The sequence below is a fragment of the Lissotriton vulgaris genome, chromosome 8 (genome assembly GCF_964263255.1).
Source record: "Lissotriton vulgaris chromosome 8, aLisVul1.2, whole genome shotgun sequence".
Classification (NCBI taxonomy): domain Eukaryota; kingdom Metazoa; phylum Chordata; class Amphibia; order Caudata; family Salamandridae; genus Lissotriton; species Lissotriton vulgaris.
In genome coordinates, this window is record NC_141696.1 from 116,763,153 (window position 1) to 116,779,834 (window position 16,682).

Genomic DNA, 16,682 nt, shown 5'->3' on the forward strand with positions numbered 1-16,682 from the left:
CAATGAGTGCTGCAGTGGAATGCCCACAGCAACACCCACTACATGCCCCTTTCACACTAAGGGGCCGATTCCGATGTCGGACGGGCCTGAGTCGGTCCGACATCGGTCAGGAACCGTGACCGACTGACCCACTGACGTGGTTACGGCCCTGCAAGTATGATATGTCACACAATGGGAGCATGCATTCCGGGTGGAATGCATGCCTGCATTGTGAAATGAAGGGCTGCAGTTCATCCCTGCACCCTGTGGCTGGCACCCCAAGGTACCTGCCACCGGGTGCAGGGATCTACAGAGGGGCGACATTCGGTGGCCTAGCACCTATGGGGGCCATACTGTGGGCCCCCAAAGACAGCTTCCGACTGCCTTTTCGTGCCGGAAACACCGGCACGAAAAGGCAGTGAAAAACTGCCATCGTACTCCCTCGATCGTAAAGAGGCGGCCGGGGAGTACTGAAGGTTTTCTGGATGACGGATGGGCTCTCCAAGCCTGTCATAAGCCATCCGGAAATCCGAGTCGGATTCCTTTCCGACCGAGCCCATCGGAATGGCTTGGTAGGAAAAAAATCCATCCAGCACATTCCGATGCGGGCGATTTCAGACGGAAGGGCTCCGAACGACGTTCGGAGTCCTTCTGTTCGAAATCGGAATCGCCCCTAAATGATGCATGTAAAGGGGCCATATCTACAAGGTGACGTTAAACCAAAAAAAGTGTCTTAACGCCGCTTCTTTCTAAATATAGAGAAGGGCATTGCGCCAAAACAACATCGCTAAAAGGGACATTATGGTGGCACTATCCCCTTGTAAATATCCACCCATGTTTTTCAATTTTGGATCATGTGATTTTTAGAACTCTTTCAAGAGGGAAACCTCCTAATGGAGTCTCAAGTTCTGTGAGGTTCTTTCAACATGATTTGGAGCTGTGATCACCAGAGCTCTCCTTTAAAAATAAGGCCTGCTGAGGTTCAACTTCACAGAGAGGCCCTGCGCTGGTTGCATACAAACACATTGGCACACATGTGAGCACGTGTGTGCAGGCTGAGCGAGGGAGATTGCTGTCCGACTCAGCCTGGTATTTATGGACAGGAAGCTCTGTCGCTCATGGGACCCAAAATAAACTTCTGATGGCCTGTGGAGAGCTTGGAATTTAACTGAGCCTATATCTCTTTATTTAAGACTAAAGCACAACTCTTCATTGCATAATTGTTTTAACATATCTGCTAAAAACTGAGAAAAATATAATTTTGGATTGACTCGAAAATGAAAAGTGACTGATGTGACTTTTTCTGTCATTTAAATGCTCCCTGGCACATATAAAACATTTTTTTAATTATTATTCATACTCCTTTGATCTACTTTGACATTTATCTTTGAAGTCCTGGAGGAAATTCACCAGTTTTGCAATGTCTAGTTGGGGAAGATCTATGCTACAGGTAGAGGTCTTTCAGACCACCACTTGTTTCTGCCATAGTTTACCCCGTTTCCTGCTTCGAACGTTCAGCGCCAGTGCTGAACGTTTGAAGAAACGGGTGCGGCGCATCGGCCATTGGACGAGCGCAGCACCAGGGAGGTAGCTCGCGCTACGTCCTACGGCCGACGGCAGCAGCGAACGGGTTAAAAACCCAAAGTGCTGTGCCGGATTGTGTCCAAGGCCGCGGGCAGCCCCAAGTAAGTGTGAGTCTAGGGTGGAAGGGTGATGTGGCAGGTGCATAGGGTAAGGACGTCCATCTCTTAAAAATCTTCTTCACCTCCTCGCTGTGACAGATACTTTGAAAGAAGAGACAACAACAGAAAAAGGATGAACCAGCTTGTAAATGAAACTTTGCCAAGAGTGGACTTTGAATGTTTATTTATTTGATTCTGTAGACTCTGTCTCCAAGATCAGCAGCAGTGACCTCCCACTCCCTCTGGTGGACAACAGAGGGTGGATTTGCAAGGAACCCTGAAGAAGAGGGGCCCCTGTTTCTTCTATGAGATGGTCCTCTGGAGGAAGCCCCCCAGACTTGTACTAGACATACAGGCACCCTGAAGGTGGGGTTTTGGGGCCTAAGGAGGGCAGGTAGAGAGTGTTGTCCGCCTTGAGGACCCTGGGGGCTGCTGCACTAATACCCCAGCACATGGGGACTGCCAGGAGCTAGGGCTGGATGTCAAGTCTTGGTCTCTTTCACAGCTCCTGGCTACTAGGAGGAAGCAGCAGGGTCCAGTAGCTGTGGAGAATTATCACCTAAATTACTCAAGCTATCCAGGAAATCCTTCCAAACGTTTACAGACCAGACGGGCCTAAAGGAACCCTCCTAGTGATCATCGGGGGTAAACCTGCTAACCCCCCATCTGTTTGGGACCCCTCAGAGATATTAGGTTTTAAATGTGAAGCTTGTGTGTGAAAATGTGTTCTACTCCAGAGCACCCCTGAATCCACGCGCCATTACAGGGCAGAAGAAACCATAGCTCGCCTGGCAGATTTCATGTCATTCCTTCAGAGAGCCCATGGCCGGTCGGGTTCCATCAGGGATCAAACCAAGTGCCAGCCGGCTTCCTGCCTACTACCTTCAAGGGGGAGGGGGTACGTGCTTGGCTTCCCTGCCCGGGATAGCCTGGGCCTAGGAGAAGACCGGAAGTGCAGGGCAACAAGCACAGGCAGTCTGCACTCCGCTGGAGAGGATTGCCTCCCACTGCCTATCAGGTGGATTGCTTACACTGTGTCTCTGACATATTTTGTTGCCTGTATATAATACAGGTAGAGGGCACGTATCATGATGGCTCATCGCAGAGCGAGCTCCTTTGTTTTATGCACTTGAAGTGTCTAAAGTATATCTTGGAATTTGTCCAAGTTAATGAATGAATGAACTCTTACCACAACATGTCAGGAAAAGGGAGCATTGTCTGCCTTTTTCTCTTTCTGACTTCCTCTGTTTACAAGTCATACATTAACTCAGAGAAATTCTGAGTTATACATTTATTTGACCATTGACAACTGAAGCACACATAAACAGGCACTCATCTGTGTAGCGCCATCTTGGTATGGCGCCACAACAACCGCAACAAAAATCTACTGGGTCCAATGTATTACTTAGTATTCCTTAAAAAGAACGATGACCCTCACCCACCGAGGTGCATGCTTCATTGGAGAGATTGCAAGCTTCCGTCAGATATAAATCAACCTGTTCTGCAATTAGCTTCATTCATTACATAATAATTTATAATAGAGACAGTGCTTTAAATGGAAATATATAAGTGCAGGTACTCACTATCTAGAGTATCTGCCCAGAGAAGTGTAGGTACTCTCCCTTTCAAATGTAAGAAGTGCAGGTACTCAGTACAGGACAGCACCTGCCCATTTAAAGCACTGAATAGCGAGGAATTCCCCTTCCAGGAAGTTACTGAGGTACGCACTATCCAGCTATCCAGTGTTGAGGGGCTTTACCGAGTAGTGTTCTGACCCACGTTTAATGGAAATTAGAACCATTGGTGACTTCGTTAGTGGTAGAAAATGCTAAATGTACCATGGGATTGTGGAATTATTCCTAAAACTTTAAGTTGAAATGTTACGCGTATTTTTAGTTTGCTGTCACCTTTTGGAAAAAGTTTCAAACAATAAACCCGCATTTATATAGATTAACACATTTCGAACATTTTCAAAATGTTCCTCTTTTTGACTGTAGAAGTACTAACAGCACGCTGACCTCTCCCCTACCTTTATTTGCAGTGGTTAATGTGTAAAACAATAAGTCCCGGAGCCCTCGTCCGGAGGCCACTGTAGCTTGGGCTACCCGTTGCCCGTGCCATGCTGCCAATGACAGTACGTACACAACTACTAACCATCACACTCCAGCAAGTGTGACAGTTCAGACTATTCCAGACCTCAAAAGCTGTACGAATGTCTTGGGTGGCAGGTACAAGTCATTTTCTTGCATGTTGAATTAGTAAACAGCTGTTGTTGTGGTTACGACAGACATCCCACCATGTGGCACACTGTCATAAGTGTTGCTGTTGACAATTAACCCGTTGGCTGCTGCCGTCGGTCAACGGTCGTCGCGAGCACTATCTCTGTAGTGCATTGCACGTCGGTTGGCCGACGCGGCCGACCCGTTTCTTCGAACGTTCAGTACTGGCGCCGAACGTTCGAAGCAGCCAACAGGTTAAATGCTGAAGTCGAGCACTGGAAACCACTGGCTCAAATTAAGCATTACTTGTTTGTAAATACCTCAGTTTTGTGTGCTTGAGGATGCTGTTGTTGCACACAGTTGTAATTACGGATGCCTTTTGTCTTGGCAGAGATGCCGTCCTCCGGCAGAAGCGGCTGGAATGCAGCGGGCTGTCACCGTCGGAGTTGCAAGGGAAGCCGATGCTCAGCCTGGTGGCGCCTCTACCGCCAGACAAACAAGGTAGGGAGAAGCATTTACGGTGCTATTTTTCCTGTGTCTGCCACGCTATGCAATTTCATTACTCTCCTTAGAGGCGTAGCAAGGGTGCTGTGGGCCCTAATGGAAGCAAAACCAATTAGACCCTTCATTTCCTTGTTTTGTAGTTAAAGAACAGCTACTAATTGGTCAAAGAGAGCCCCTGTGCCACTGCACCTGCTGCACTATTGATAGCTTCTTTCCTTTTTCAGAAATGTATGGGTTTTGGTGCAGGTGTAGATACATAGAGGTAACTTAAACTTTTGAGTAACTTACACTTTATAGCAAGTTTACTATTTTTTGGCTATTCACAAAATATAAGTTCCACGTTTGGAGTACATTTACACTCAGATTTTGTAAATAGCCATAGTAATAAACGTATTCAAAAGTGTAAACTACTCAATAGTGTGTTGCCCCCAGGCATCCAGTTTGGTGAAGGCATGAAAGTTATACTTTCAGAGTAAATTTGCACTCAGATTTTGTGAAGAGTCAAAAAGTAATAAACTTACTCAAAGGTCTAAGTTGCCTTTGTGAATCAAGCTTGTTTTCCAGTGTACTATGCACTCTTGTATCTGTGCTGATTTTTTGCCATTCTCTTTTTTCTATTAATCCAAGTATGATGTACTGCAATGCACGCAGCATTATATTCATGAACCCATGTTTAGATGTAGGAATCCGGAGGAAATGCAACCAAATGCAGTTCTTCACAGCACTTTTGAACACTTTGAAGCCAGAAACTGCCACTGCCAGCACTTCATTAAGGTGGCAGTAGGAAAATGCTTAAAATACCACCATAACAAAGTTTCATACAGCAACTAGTGGCCTAAAAATGTATTTATATTCAGTAAATGGGAGTCACTGAGTGGCAATATGTAATTTTGCCTGGGGTTCTGACAATCTAGGCACCAGAGCTGGACATTTTTTCTGTACTTCCCATTTAGATTAAAACAAATCATACAATACAACACAAAACAATAACTTTGGGAAATGTTAATGTATCTACCAATGTCCCATTACCTTTAGTCTACTAAAGACTGAATCCTTTAGCCTTTCATTGTGAGATCAATCATATTAACCCTGCCTGAGATTGTTAGCTCTATATTGTATTCAAAGTAACCTTTCTATTCAAGATATAAGACCTGGCTTACACAGCATGACACCACACGCCTTATTTCTTGCTTGCCCCCATTCCCATCACCATTAATATGAAGTTCCCTTCTTCCTAAAAAGCTTTGTAAACACAATTTGCACTCTTTGAAGCTTCTTAGCCTAAGCCCATTTTCACCATTTCACTTCAAAGGTAAGTTTTCCATTGTTGCCAAGTGACCCACATCACGTGCCAGAGACGTGGCCCGTCATGGAGGTCAAACATGTAAAAGAGGACACAGTAACTCTCCAGACGTTTAACACACACACCATTTGTGCCTATGGTAAGTGTAGGTTTTTCTCCACCTGCCAACTTTCCTCAAGCCAGACAAGAGGCCAGAACCCATTAAACCTCTGAAGGATGATCACATGAACACAGAACCAATTAACCTGGAAGGGGTAAGGGGAAGAAAGGGAATAACATGGGCACCAAATGGGGAATAATCCTTGGAGATTATAACATGTAGTTTTATCACTTTACAAGGTAGAATTCTAAAATCACAAAGGTAAAATGTAAACTACAAGAATGTAATGAGCTTTAATCTAAGAGCCTGGATTGGCTCTGGATATCAAAAATGATATGTGGTTAGGGGTATGGGGTGTGTATAGGGGACTCCTGTCAACTTTAAGATCCATGTTTTCATCTTTGACATATGTATACGTTTTAGGTATTTGTAGTCTTTTTAAGTGCATTGCCCAGCTCTTAATTTTCTGTTAACTAGCTCAATCATGAGATGTATTTCTTGTCGCTAACCCAGAACATATATTGGTTCGCGCTTTCCTTTGTGTGGACTATTTCATAAAAGTAGGTGTGGAGTAAAACATGCCATTGGCCATGTGCAGTAGGGGGTTGGTCGCAGGTGGCCCAAGGAGCTGAAGCGTGTGCTCAACCTTGAATATGATAAAGTAAACTCAGAAGTTCACTGACTAAATCAAAGGTTCAAGTCACATTATTCTTAGGTATGGAAATAAGGTCTTACCTTACATTAAAAAAATAGAAACAGAAATTCACTGTAAAAATAAGGGTTAAAGTAGAACTATAGTCAGGTGTTGAAATGAGATAAGAACATATGTTTAAAAATCGAAAAAACATTGAAATTTGACAGTTATAGTTTAGTGAACTAACTTTACCTTTCACCCCCATCACACACTGATTACAACTTCACATATCACATAACACATGACATGTTCTATTGTGGAAAAAAATTCTTAGCTCTTCAGATGTATTTGGGCCCGTACCACTTCTTGATCTGTAATCATTAATCCTGTAGCTTCATCCACTCGGATTCAGTTTATTGTAGTCTTAATTCTCCTTATTCATTCCACCCTTCTCTTTATCCCATCACCTAACCTCACACTTTCAGACAGTTTCTTTCTTCGTATTTCTCTATTTAATAATTTCTGTGCTAAATAGATAAATACATTATATCAAAAGAACTGAATGTCATAATTTGAATGAAGTCAGCCTAGCAGCTATGGCGCTCCTGTCCCCTTCCAGGCACTATGTGTTGTCATGATAAGTGTGAGCCATGCTATGACATGTGCAGCTACCCTTGCTCATAAGTGATGGGGACATGTTGGCAGGTGAGATGAACAACATCATACTGCAGTGATAGTGATTTCTTCACTCATGAAAACAATATTCTACATGTCAACAATCTCCTTTGGATGTGCCCGTCTATGGTACCCAATTACCCCTGGCTGTCGCCTCTTCCTCTTCCGGCGCATCCCTGCCGGTCTCTTATCTCCTCCACCTCTGCAGCCCTCCTCCACCCTCCCTGTCCATCTTTCAAAGGCATCTTCTCCTTACCTGGTCCCCCTTAGATCTTCACAACCTCTTGCTCACTGCAGTGTTTTCTATCCTGCCTAACTCGCTCACCCCATGCTCATCACCAGCCTTACACCCTCTGCACACTCAATTCTCGCCCTATTATGTCTACTCTCTTTCTTTTTTTCCAGAAGGTACTTACATCATTTAATGACCACATTAAATGCATACTGATACGCTTCTCAATTAGCAAAATTAGATTTCAATCAGTGTATCATTCATTTGTATACATTTTAATAACTTTTATACTATTAAAGAGAGACAAGGTCATATTTTCTTTCCAATAGTGGGTCAACAACACATGTAGAACACAGTCTAGTTGTGACATTGGTTTAAGACTTAAGACTGGTCTAGCCAATAGCACGAGTTTGTGTGCTTTACATAGAAACAACAGTGGAAAAAAGCGGGAAACACAACCAGGCGCAGGATGCAATTTTTAAATTGGCGAAGTTTTAAAATTTGAAATCAATCTTTTGCAAGAAAACTAGCTAAAAGAAGGAAAGTGTGAGATAGAAGACAAGAGTAGATGAAATGGAAAAAGTTAAAAAAGTGCATCCATTGGCTTTGTCGCGATGGCTAAGCAAATCTCCCCAGTATCCCATGACCCTGCTGTCTTATCACAATCATCTGGAGCTCCCATGTTCAGCATCTTTTCAAAGTACTTGCCTTGTACGTGAGTCATTGTGAGTTTAATGATAATGACTAAGGGACAAATTATTCTAGAAGTCTCTGAACTCTTTAAACTTTTCTTTATCCACAAACTTAATGTAGGATAGCCCATGTGGATGGTTTCTTGGTCCTATCAGCTGACCTTTACCCTTCTCTCTTTGCAGTGCTCATCATCCCGCTGGTGGACCAAGATGCTGGCAGAGTGGTGTGTGTGCTGCTGGTAAGTGAGGACCTTTGCTTGTAAAGTGCCATAGACCACCCATGGAAAGTGGTGTTAGCGAGATGCTTGTAGCTGATTGGTTTAGATCTGTCCAGAGCTCAGTTGGAGCACTCACCTCCTCTGATTCTGAATTCGGACAACAGTTTTGTTTATCCTCTGTTTTAATATTTAAATCATCAGCAGCCTGATATTTTATAAGTGCACTGACGTAGCGAGGGAAGGTCAAAAGACCTGACAAGTCATAAGACTTCTCAATTGCATTGAAGCTTTCATTACAAGATATATTAAAACAGGACCAGAGCTTTTGTATAGGTTTTTTTTTCGTACTGTTGGGTCTTGTGACCCTGCATCACAATTTCTTCAATCACATGTGGTAATACAGACACTCATCACCAAGAAACGTGTGCCGTATATTTGAATTATGTTTGTCATCGTGTTTTTATAATTGTATTTCAGGGAGGAAGTCCCAGCTCCCACTTCTCTATGTTTCCAAATTAACTCTTTCCGGGCATATTAAAAAATATACTCCTGCACTCCTATGTGGCGTTTCTTTACCTCTCCCACCTTGAAAACTGCCTTCAAATTGTTGTTTAATACCCTTTGAAACTGAAATCTGTTGGTTTACTCCAACCTTCTTGGGTAAACCCTCCAAGAAGCCACAACAAATGTGCCGCTGCAAATATATTTCTCTTAGAGAAATTCTCACCACAAAGGTGAGATTTATGCGGAAGTGAATCCCATTTGCAGAGGTGAAATGGCAAAATTGCCAATTCAGTGAACCAAGATTCCGGATTTGCCACCACTAATGGCTTTTTTATTGCATCTAAATTGAAACACAAAAGGTATTTAATAATTAGGCCCTTAGTTGTGAATTTCACCTACGTTTTCATGAATCCTTTGTGAATCATAACTCTAAGCCCTCTAAGTCTAAACATGTTGGAGCCTATTCAGAAAAGCATTTTGGAGTAAAGAGGGTAGTACTTTTTTATATACTCCTAGATACCTTTGTAAATTGTCCAAAATATATCTAAAATGCAAGTGCTCATATTCAATGTTTAGCTCTGAGACGCCCCAGGGTAACCACGCGTTTTATAAATCCGCATCCATCCATCCATCCAACTTGAAAGCACTGTCTGCTCCATGCACTTTCAGTGATAGGGAGTTGGATGTTTCAGCCCAATTCGTGAAGGTACGTAAGGGTCCTTCTGCAGTACTACTTCCTGGAGTGAATCGGCCGAGATGTCCAGAATAGTAAGAGCGGGACGAATTGGCAAAGACACCTCTCTAAACAATCATGAGGTCTAGAGTACTGTAAGACAGAATTTGCTTTTCACTTACACTACACTGTTTTTTAACTATTGGATATGTATTTTAAGAATGATATCAAGAAGCACTTGTTATATGTACTGAACAGGCTGTTCACCATCTGCTTTGAGTGGTATTAATCAATAACTATTCGGAGGCTCATTCTGAGGTGTTTGCATCCATTTTTAACTTCTGAGTTAGATTCTGCTTCCACCCAGGGCTTTTCCTGAACTTATTTAGCAATTTTAATTTCAAAATTATGTTTAGTTATTTTTCCCTTTTAAACATACAATGAAACCCATGATGGCTCCAATTAAAGATGCAGCCAGTAAGGATTCTGATGGCAGCATGTGAAACCAGAGGTAGCAAAATAACTTGTGCTAAAACATCAAGGGAAAAGAAACACTGGTAAAACCTCGACTTGACAATAATGTTTGTATGAAGAGGTCATGTACTGGGCCCCAATAATGTCCTGAGCTATCATGTACTGGGCCAGGGAAACAACGTTTACAAAGCAGTCATTACAACGCACTACCTTTACAACGCAGTCATTACGACGAAACATCCCTTGCATTGCATGCCAATACAACGCAGCCATTAGAACACATGTCACCACAACGCATGTCATTACAACGCATATCACTACAACGCATGCCATTACAACGCAGGTCACTACAACGCATGCCATTACAACGCATCATAAGGTAAGTAATGGGGCATAGTCATTTTTAACCCTATCCAACACTTACCCTACTGTTGCACTCACTGGAGTGAGAATACACTATCTAATACTTACCCTACTATTGCACTCACTGGAGTGGGACTAGTATGTTTTACCCCTACACTATCCAACACTTACCCTACTGTTGCCCTAAAAGTAATATGCGATGTAATGGTATGCGTTGTAATGGTATGTGTTGTAATGGAATGGGTATGTAAATGTAATTTCTAAAAATGTGTTGTGATGGCATGTGTTGTAAAATCATGCAGTGTAATGGATGTTGCAATTTAAAAACTGCGTTGTAAAGGCATGCATTGTAAATGTTTGTGTTGTAACGTCATACATTCACTGGACCCCAATAATTGCAGGACTAGCCATACAACAGTATATGCTACATTGGTCTTAGCAAGACTGCGGCGCACCTGGGCATTGTCAGTACAACTGGAGTCATTATCTGTCTGAATCTCAGACCCTGCAGCACAATTTAGCAGGGGCTACATGCACAATTTCAATGAGCGGTCCCTTAAGCCATAAATATGAAAATGAAGACTGGCGGGTAAAGCCGTCTTTCTGGAAATCTGTGTAAACGGGCGATCGAGGGACGGGTAGTGTCCTCTAGTCCTGTTAGACTGAGTCTACCACGACTAGAGGACACTACCCGTCCCTTGATCGCCCGTTTACACAGATTTCAGGAAAGACGGCTTTACCCGCCCGTCTTCATTTCCATATTTATGGCTTAAGCACATACTCGGAACATCACTTTTTCGTTACCCGCCCACGCCGGGTTGGAATTATCACCAGCATTTTGCTTGTCTTTATAGACACCCGACAGCCCTGAAGAGTCACGGGTCCAGTGCCCGCTTGACGAAACACGTATAGCCTGGTTGCTTTTCTTTGATGTCATTCTTCCAAAAAGGAAGACTCAATACACTTAAATTGGGATTAAAAAAACAGTTATCTGTGTCCATCTTGTTTCTCTAGAATACATTTTTCTTTTCACAATTGATGATACCTATCTTTACTTCAGATAACGTGTACACAGGACTTTGTTGTTCTTTGATGGCTTCAATGACCACAGCCGTCCCACAGTGGTCATATCAGAACATGCATGTTGCATCCTGCTCGAGATCTCCGATTACAGTGCCTGATCGATGCACTTTATAAAACTCCAGAAAATAGTGCGGTCCACAGGCAGGGTGTCACAAACATCCCCAGAAATCCTTATGAAAATGTAGATGCATCATAGATTTCCTTGGTACTCCTCCAGGCCTTAACTTCCTCTGCAAATTTCCTTTGGTGCTGACAATCCAAGGGAGTAGATGGGAGCAAAAATGCGGGTTTCACATTTAACTCTTATTTCCTCCACTTAGTAATACTTCACCATGTGAATAAAAGCCTGGAGCTAAACTTCTGAAAATGTGAGGAGTTTGTGATTTTTCACTGAATGTATACACTTAATACAACATTTTAACTCTGATTTTAAGGGTGTATATTCCATACGAACACCCATTGGGCCTTCTGGGTGTTTCCGACATTCCAAAAGATAACCTCTTATATCCATTCAAAATGACCATGTCGTGGAGCTGTGGCTCTGAATGCTAAAATGTCTTTGGAGGATCTGCAGGCGGCAGAACCTTGGGACGGTGGCTCACTAGACTGGACAGAGTAGAGGATCCTCGTTGGAAACCAGCAAGGTGATTAACTAGATGTAGAGTCAGGACACAACTCCTCAGTAACCTCTGAGGTGGGCCCCCATCACCCTCATCTTGTATGAGGGACACTTGACACACAAGATGATGTCCGCTACAGACAGAGTTAAGTGCCAAGCACTTGTTGCTCTCAGGAGTGGAGAAATGAGGGATAGGAGCTAGAGATGGCAGCTACAGGTAGCTGCTGCTGGAGGTGCCCCTAGGTAAATTGAAGTCCTGAGGTGAGAAAGGAGAAATGCAGGAAACTAGAAGAGACGAAGAACAGAGCTGCTACAGAGGACGTGCGAGATCAGAGGTCCCTGCCACTGCGGAATGGCGACTGCCGTCAAAGCCGACTGACGGACACATGCGAATGAGGATCACAGGCTCTGTGAATTGGACTGCAAAGTGGTTTTGTGCTTGCCCTAGTCCGAAGAGTTTCTAGATGCTGACGGAAACCAATCATACTGGTTTGTGGCACTCCATGTATATCATTTTGAAGCTGAACGGGAGGAGACAAAAATGGCAGCCCATATTTGGCCGTTTGTCACTCCGTATTATCGTGAGCACACTGATCTCTAAAACCTAATGCTGAATGTTAGAAGCATGGAAAGGCTTTCGTAAGGACGGATTGTAAGCACACCAGTGTCTCTCAGACAGTTGAAGCGTCTGAAGAGTTGAGGAAGCAGCTAATGGGATCACACTTAGACGGACAACCCTGAGCTGCAGGGTGTGTAGACAGAATATTGGAATCAGAAATATTGTGAGACAAAATATTGTGTCAAGAATATTGAGGACAAAATATAGGGATGGTAAGTTTCTGTAAGTAAGCAAAGTTTCACTATATATAATTCCACATATGTGTACATTGACATATATATATCTTCAAGGTAAGTGGAGCTAAGAATAGTAGCTCTATACTTACCTACTTCACTTTCCTTCTCAATATTTTCGTCCTCCATTTGTTTGACTTGATATTCTGTCCACACAAAATTTTTGTTTCCCATATTTTGCCAGTGATCTGAGCTAGAGGGAAGATCACAGCACAAGGGGAGAAGCATTTAACAGCCATCTTTGGATCGGCTCAAGAGGGGCAAGTACTGCCTATTTCCAATCTGGACAGTAGAGGACGTTTACATCCCCCCCCTCCATGAAGGGAGCCCACAGTGGAGGATTTGTGGTAGATACAAGACAGATGATGCATTTATGGAAGACAGCCAGATTATAGGCAGAACAAGCGGCGATAAAAGGCAACACATGGAGGACTCAATGAAGTGTTGTCTTCTTAGCACATACGGGAGACAACTAACTCTTACTGGAAGACCCGGAAGGATGAGAGCGGCAAAGTTAACAAGGAAGATACTCCTACAGTGCCAAAAATGGTGGGAAAGAAAGACAAAACTGGTCCACCAAACACAATCTCTACAGGATATCCGTAAGAAGTGGAAGATAGAAGACCTCCACCAGATGGTGGAAGGAGTCAAGAAAAGCCTGGCCTAAGCAATGCCGTCCATCACACACTGACTGACTTGGGGCCAGGATTTTTGAAATGGAGTGTGAGAGAATGGATTCCTCCAGAAGCATGTCCTAGAAGAGAAAAAATAACAAAAAAATAATTATAAAATTCATTTGCATTTGTCCATTGCTGTTTTGCGCTAAGTACAATTGCTCCTTCAGAAATGTTTCTGCATGTTCACAAATGTGAAGAGTTTTTCATTGATAACCCTTTGTTTGGTGTTCAAACCCTTTGTTTGGCGTTCAAAATCCTTAAAACTGCCTCTCCCCCCATGCTAAGTTCCCTCCTCACATCGTACGTTCCCCGACGTACGTTGCGTTCAGAAGGACAGAACCTGGCAGTAGTACCCCGCTTCAAACTGGCAAGAATGGGCGGTAGGTCATTTAGACACCTCGCCGCAAGACTTTGGAATGGACTCCCTATCCATATTCGAAAAATTGAAGAACTTCTACCTTTCAGGAAAGCGATAAAAACCCACCTTTTCTGCTAATGTACAACCACCTCACTGTGACAGAACTAACACTCTTTACTGACACACTTCTTACAGCAAGCGCCGGGACGCCCCTTGGCTGGGGCAGCTGTGCGCGGTACAAGTTCATTTAACATTAACATTAAACATGGAAACCTGTGACTGTCGCATATTTGCAGGCATCACCTCTTAAAACCCGTGTCAGCCCCCCAAATTTCCAATTCTACACACGTGTAAGATTGTAAACCTCTGAAAGTACATTTACACTTCTTTAAGAATTAAAATGGGAATGCCATAGGCCAGGCCAATGCAAAGTTGGTCAACCATTACAGAGTCATATATTTGCATGGCCTCACGAACATTTACAGTGCATTTCACACCCTCATGACCACGCCAAGGTACCCCTTAAAGTGTATTCATGCAATTAGAGTGTGAAAGGCTGTGGAATAACCCCTTGTTTTGCAGGGGGATGTCATTGAGGGATTTTGCCGCATGTTTTTGTATGGAAGAAAACTGGGGGGAGTGGAGGCGGTAAGGGGCGTGAGCAAATGCACGTGTCCCCCAATACCAACTCCTGCATTTTTCTGCCTTGCAGACAAATTCCCTGCAGGCAACCTTCATGCACAAGGTTACAAAAAGAATACTATGTTGATTTACCACAAGAAATCTAAAAACATAAGGTTAGTATTTTCACTGTATTAGAACGTTACTTTTGTTCGTCTTCCCGTCTTTGTTCCCAGCACTGCTCCTGCGCAGTTACTGTTCCCCAGCACAAACCAAATCACGTCCTGTTGTTTTCAAGATTATTGAACCGAGGTGACAATGATATCACCAGTTATTAAACCTTTCGATCACTGTTATTATAGATACCACATTTTCTCGTTGTTTAATATCAGTACAATTAATAAATACACCAAATGGATTTAGATTTTTAATAATATTCAGTACTTTACTCAGTTGTTTAGGAACGGCAGCAAGTTTTTTCCCATTGAAAATATTTGCCTTTCTTATAAAAAATGATCTGTATATCTCGATGTATTGCGCCATTGAAATTAGTCCTGGATGAGAACCCGTACGGAACAACCATTCTTTGGTGTCTTGGGGCCAGATGTAGGTAAAGTCAGCTTTGTGAGTCCTTTATAGCGATTTTTACCGAATCGCTATTAAGGACTCGCAAAATGCCATGTAGGTAAGAATCGCAATATTTTTTGCTATTCCTTGATATTACTTAATTGCAAATTGCGAGTCGCAATTAAGGAATACCTTCCCATTTATTCCTATGGGCCCAGAGGCCCATAGGAATGAATGGGAATAGCGCACGCAATTTACGAGTAACCAATAGGTACTCGCAAATTGCGTGCGCAATTTCAAGGGTTCCAGAGGGACACCCTGTTGCACCCCTGAAATGTGCATGTGTGCACATGTGGCGCGCATACATGCCCTAAGGGCATGAATGTGTGCCACATGGCACTTTCAAAAAGCAAAAAAGTGCTTTTTAAAAAGAAATTGCAAATTACCACCAACTTGAAGTTGGAGGTAATTTGCGATTCCTTAAGGCACTATCGCAATTTACAATGCCTACTATCATAGCATTTATGGAATCGCAAATTGCGATTTTCTAATTGCTTGCGCAAAATAAGGAATTGCAATTTTAGCGATTCCTTATTTTGCGAGTAGGTATTTGTCTTTCTACATCAGACAAAGCTGAATTGCGATCTCAAACGCCGAAATTCGCCGAATTTCAGCGTTTGCGTTCGCAATTTGGCTTCCTACATCTGGCCCTTGGTGCTTAAAGAGAACTCAGCCAATTGAAATGCGGATTCATTGCCCCATTGAACCATTCATTTGTGTGCAACACACTGTTGCTTTGTGGCAAGGTATAAACATATACTGCTTCTTCCACATTTAAAGGTTGTGTCTATCACTAGGGCCACTCTCTCTAAATAAACTAAATATTCCAAGGTACAAAAATATCCACTGTTTTTATTTTTTTGTTGCTCATATTAAAATGGAAAATAAAGCAAACAATGTGCTGCTAAAGTGCTAAATGTGGTGTCATCCAACCACTCCTTGTCAACGAGTCTCCCACATGGAGGGGTTTTTCAAGAGTTTACTCTTTTGAGGCTTTGTAATAAGTTTGTGACCTAAAGGTACCCTGGCTTTCTGCATGCAACCAACAAGAGTAGATTTAAGGGAGTTTGTTCCTGTGTGAGACATCTTTGACTGGGATAATGGCCTCTGTAAGTTGTTCTGTTTTTCTGACCCCATAGCTGGGGTTTCCTCAAAAGGGACTTTCACTCTTTGGTAGCTGGGGACATGGTCCTCGACAGAGCGAGCTAAGAAACGTGGCCTTGGATGCTAGAAGACAGTGAAGAAAAACAATAACTTTCCTTTCCTCAAGGGGCACTTTGTCATTCTAGAGACATTTTTAAAAGGTCACTCTTGGAGTGTTTGGAAACCCAAAGTCTCTAAATATAGCTCTGGGCAGTATGCCACATACTGTGTCGGTGCAGACAGCGTTACTCACGCCCACACTGCAGATTTAGGATTTCAGCATTATTTTGCAAAGTTTAGAGAGGCAGGTTCTCTGTGAGCTGATGCAAACATGACGTTAGAGCATCGGGAGCTTCTTAAAAAAAACTTTACGAAAAATAAACATTTAAACCGTGTTGGCTCAATCTTTCTCGAGCTCCAAGTGGAGGGGCTTTCACAGTGTAAACTTCT

At 43.0% G+C, this 16,682-nt stretch overlaps 1 protein-coding gene across 1 annotated transcript in view; it reads left to right on the forward strand.

Moving 5' to 3' along the window:
* Window positions 1–16,682, forward strand: part of PDE2A (phosphodiesterase 2A) — a 1,077,000-nt gene that overhangs the window by 661,879 nt on the left and 398,439 nt on the right. The window contains exons 4-5 of the mRNA XM_086933797.1: window positions 4,272–4,381; window positions 8,204–8,259. Of these exons, the coding sequence (XP_086789923.1) occupies window positions 4,272–4,381; window positions 8,204–8,259 (166 nt within the window). The remainder of the gene's footprint in view (window positions 1–4,271; window positions 4,382–8,203; window positions 8,260–16,682) is intronic.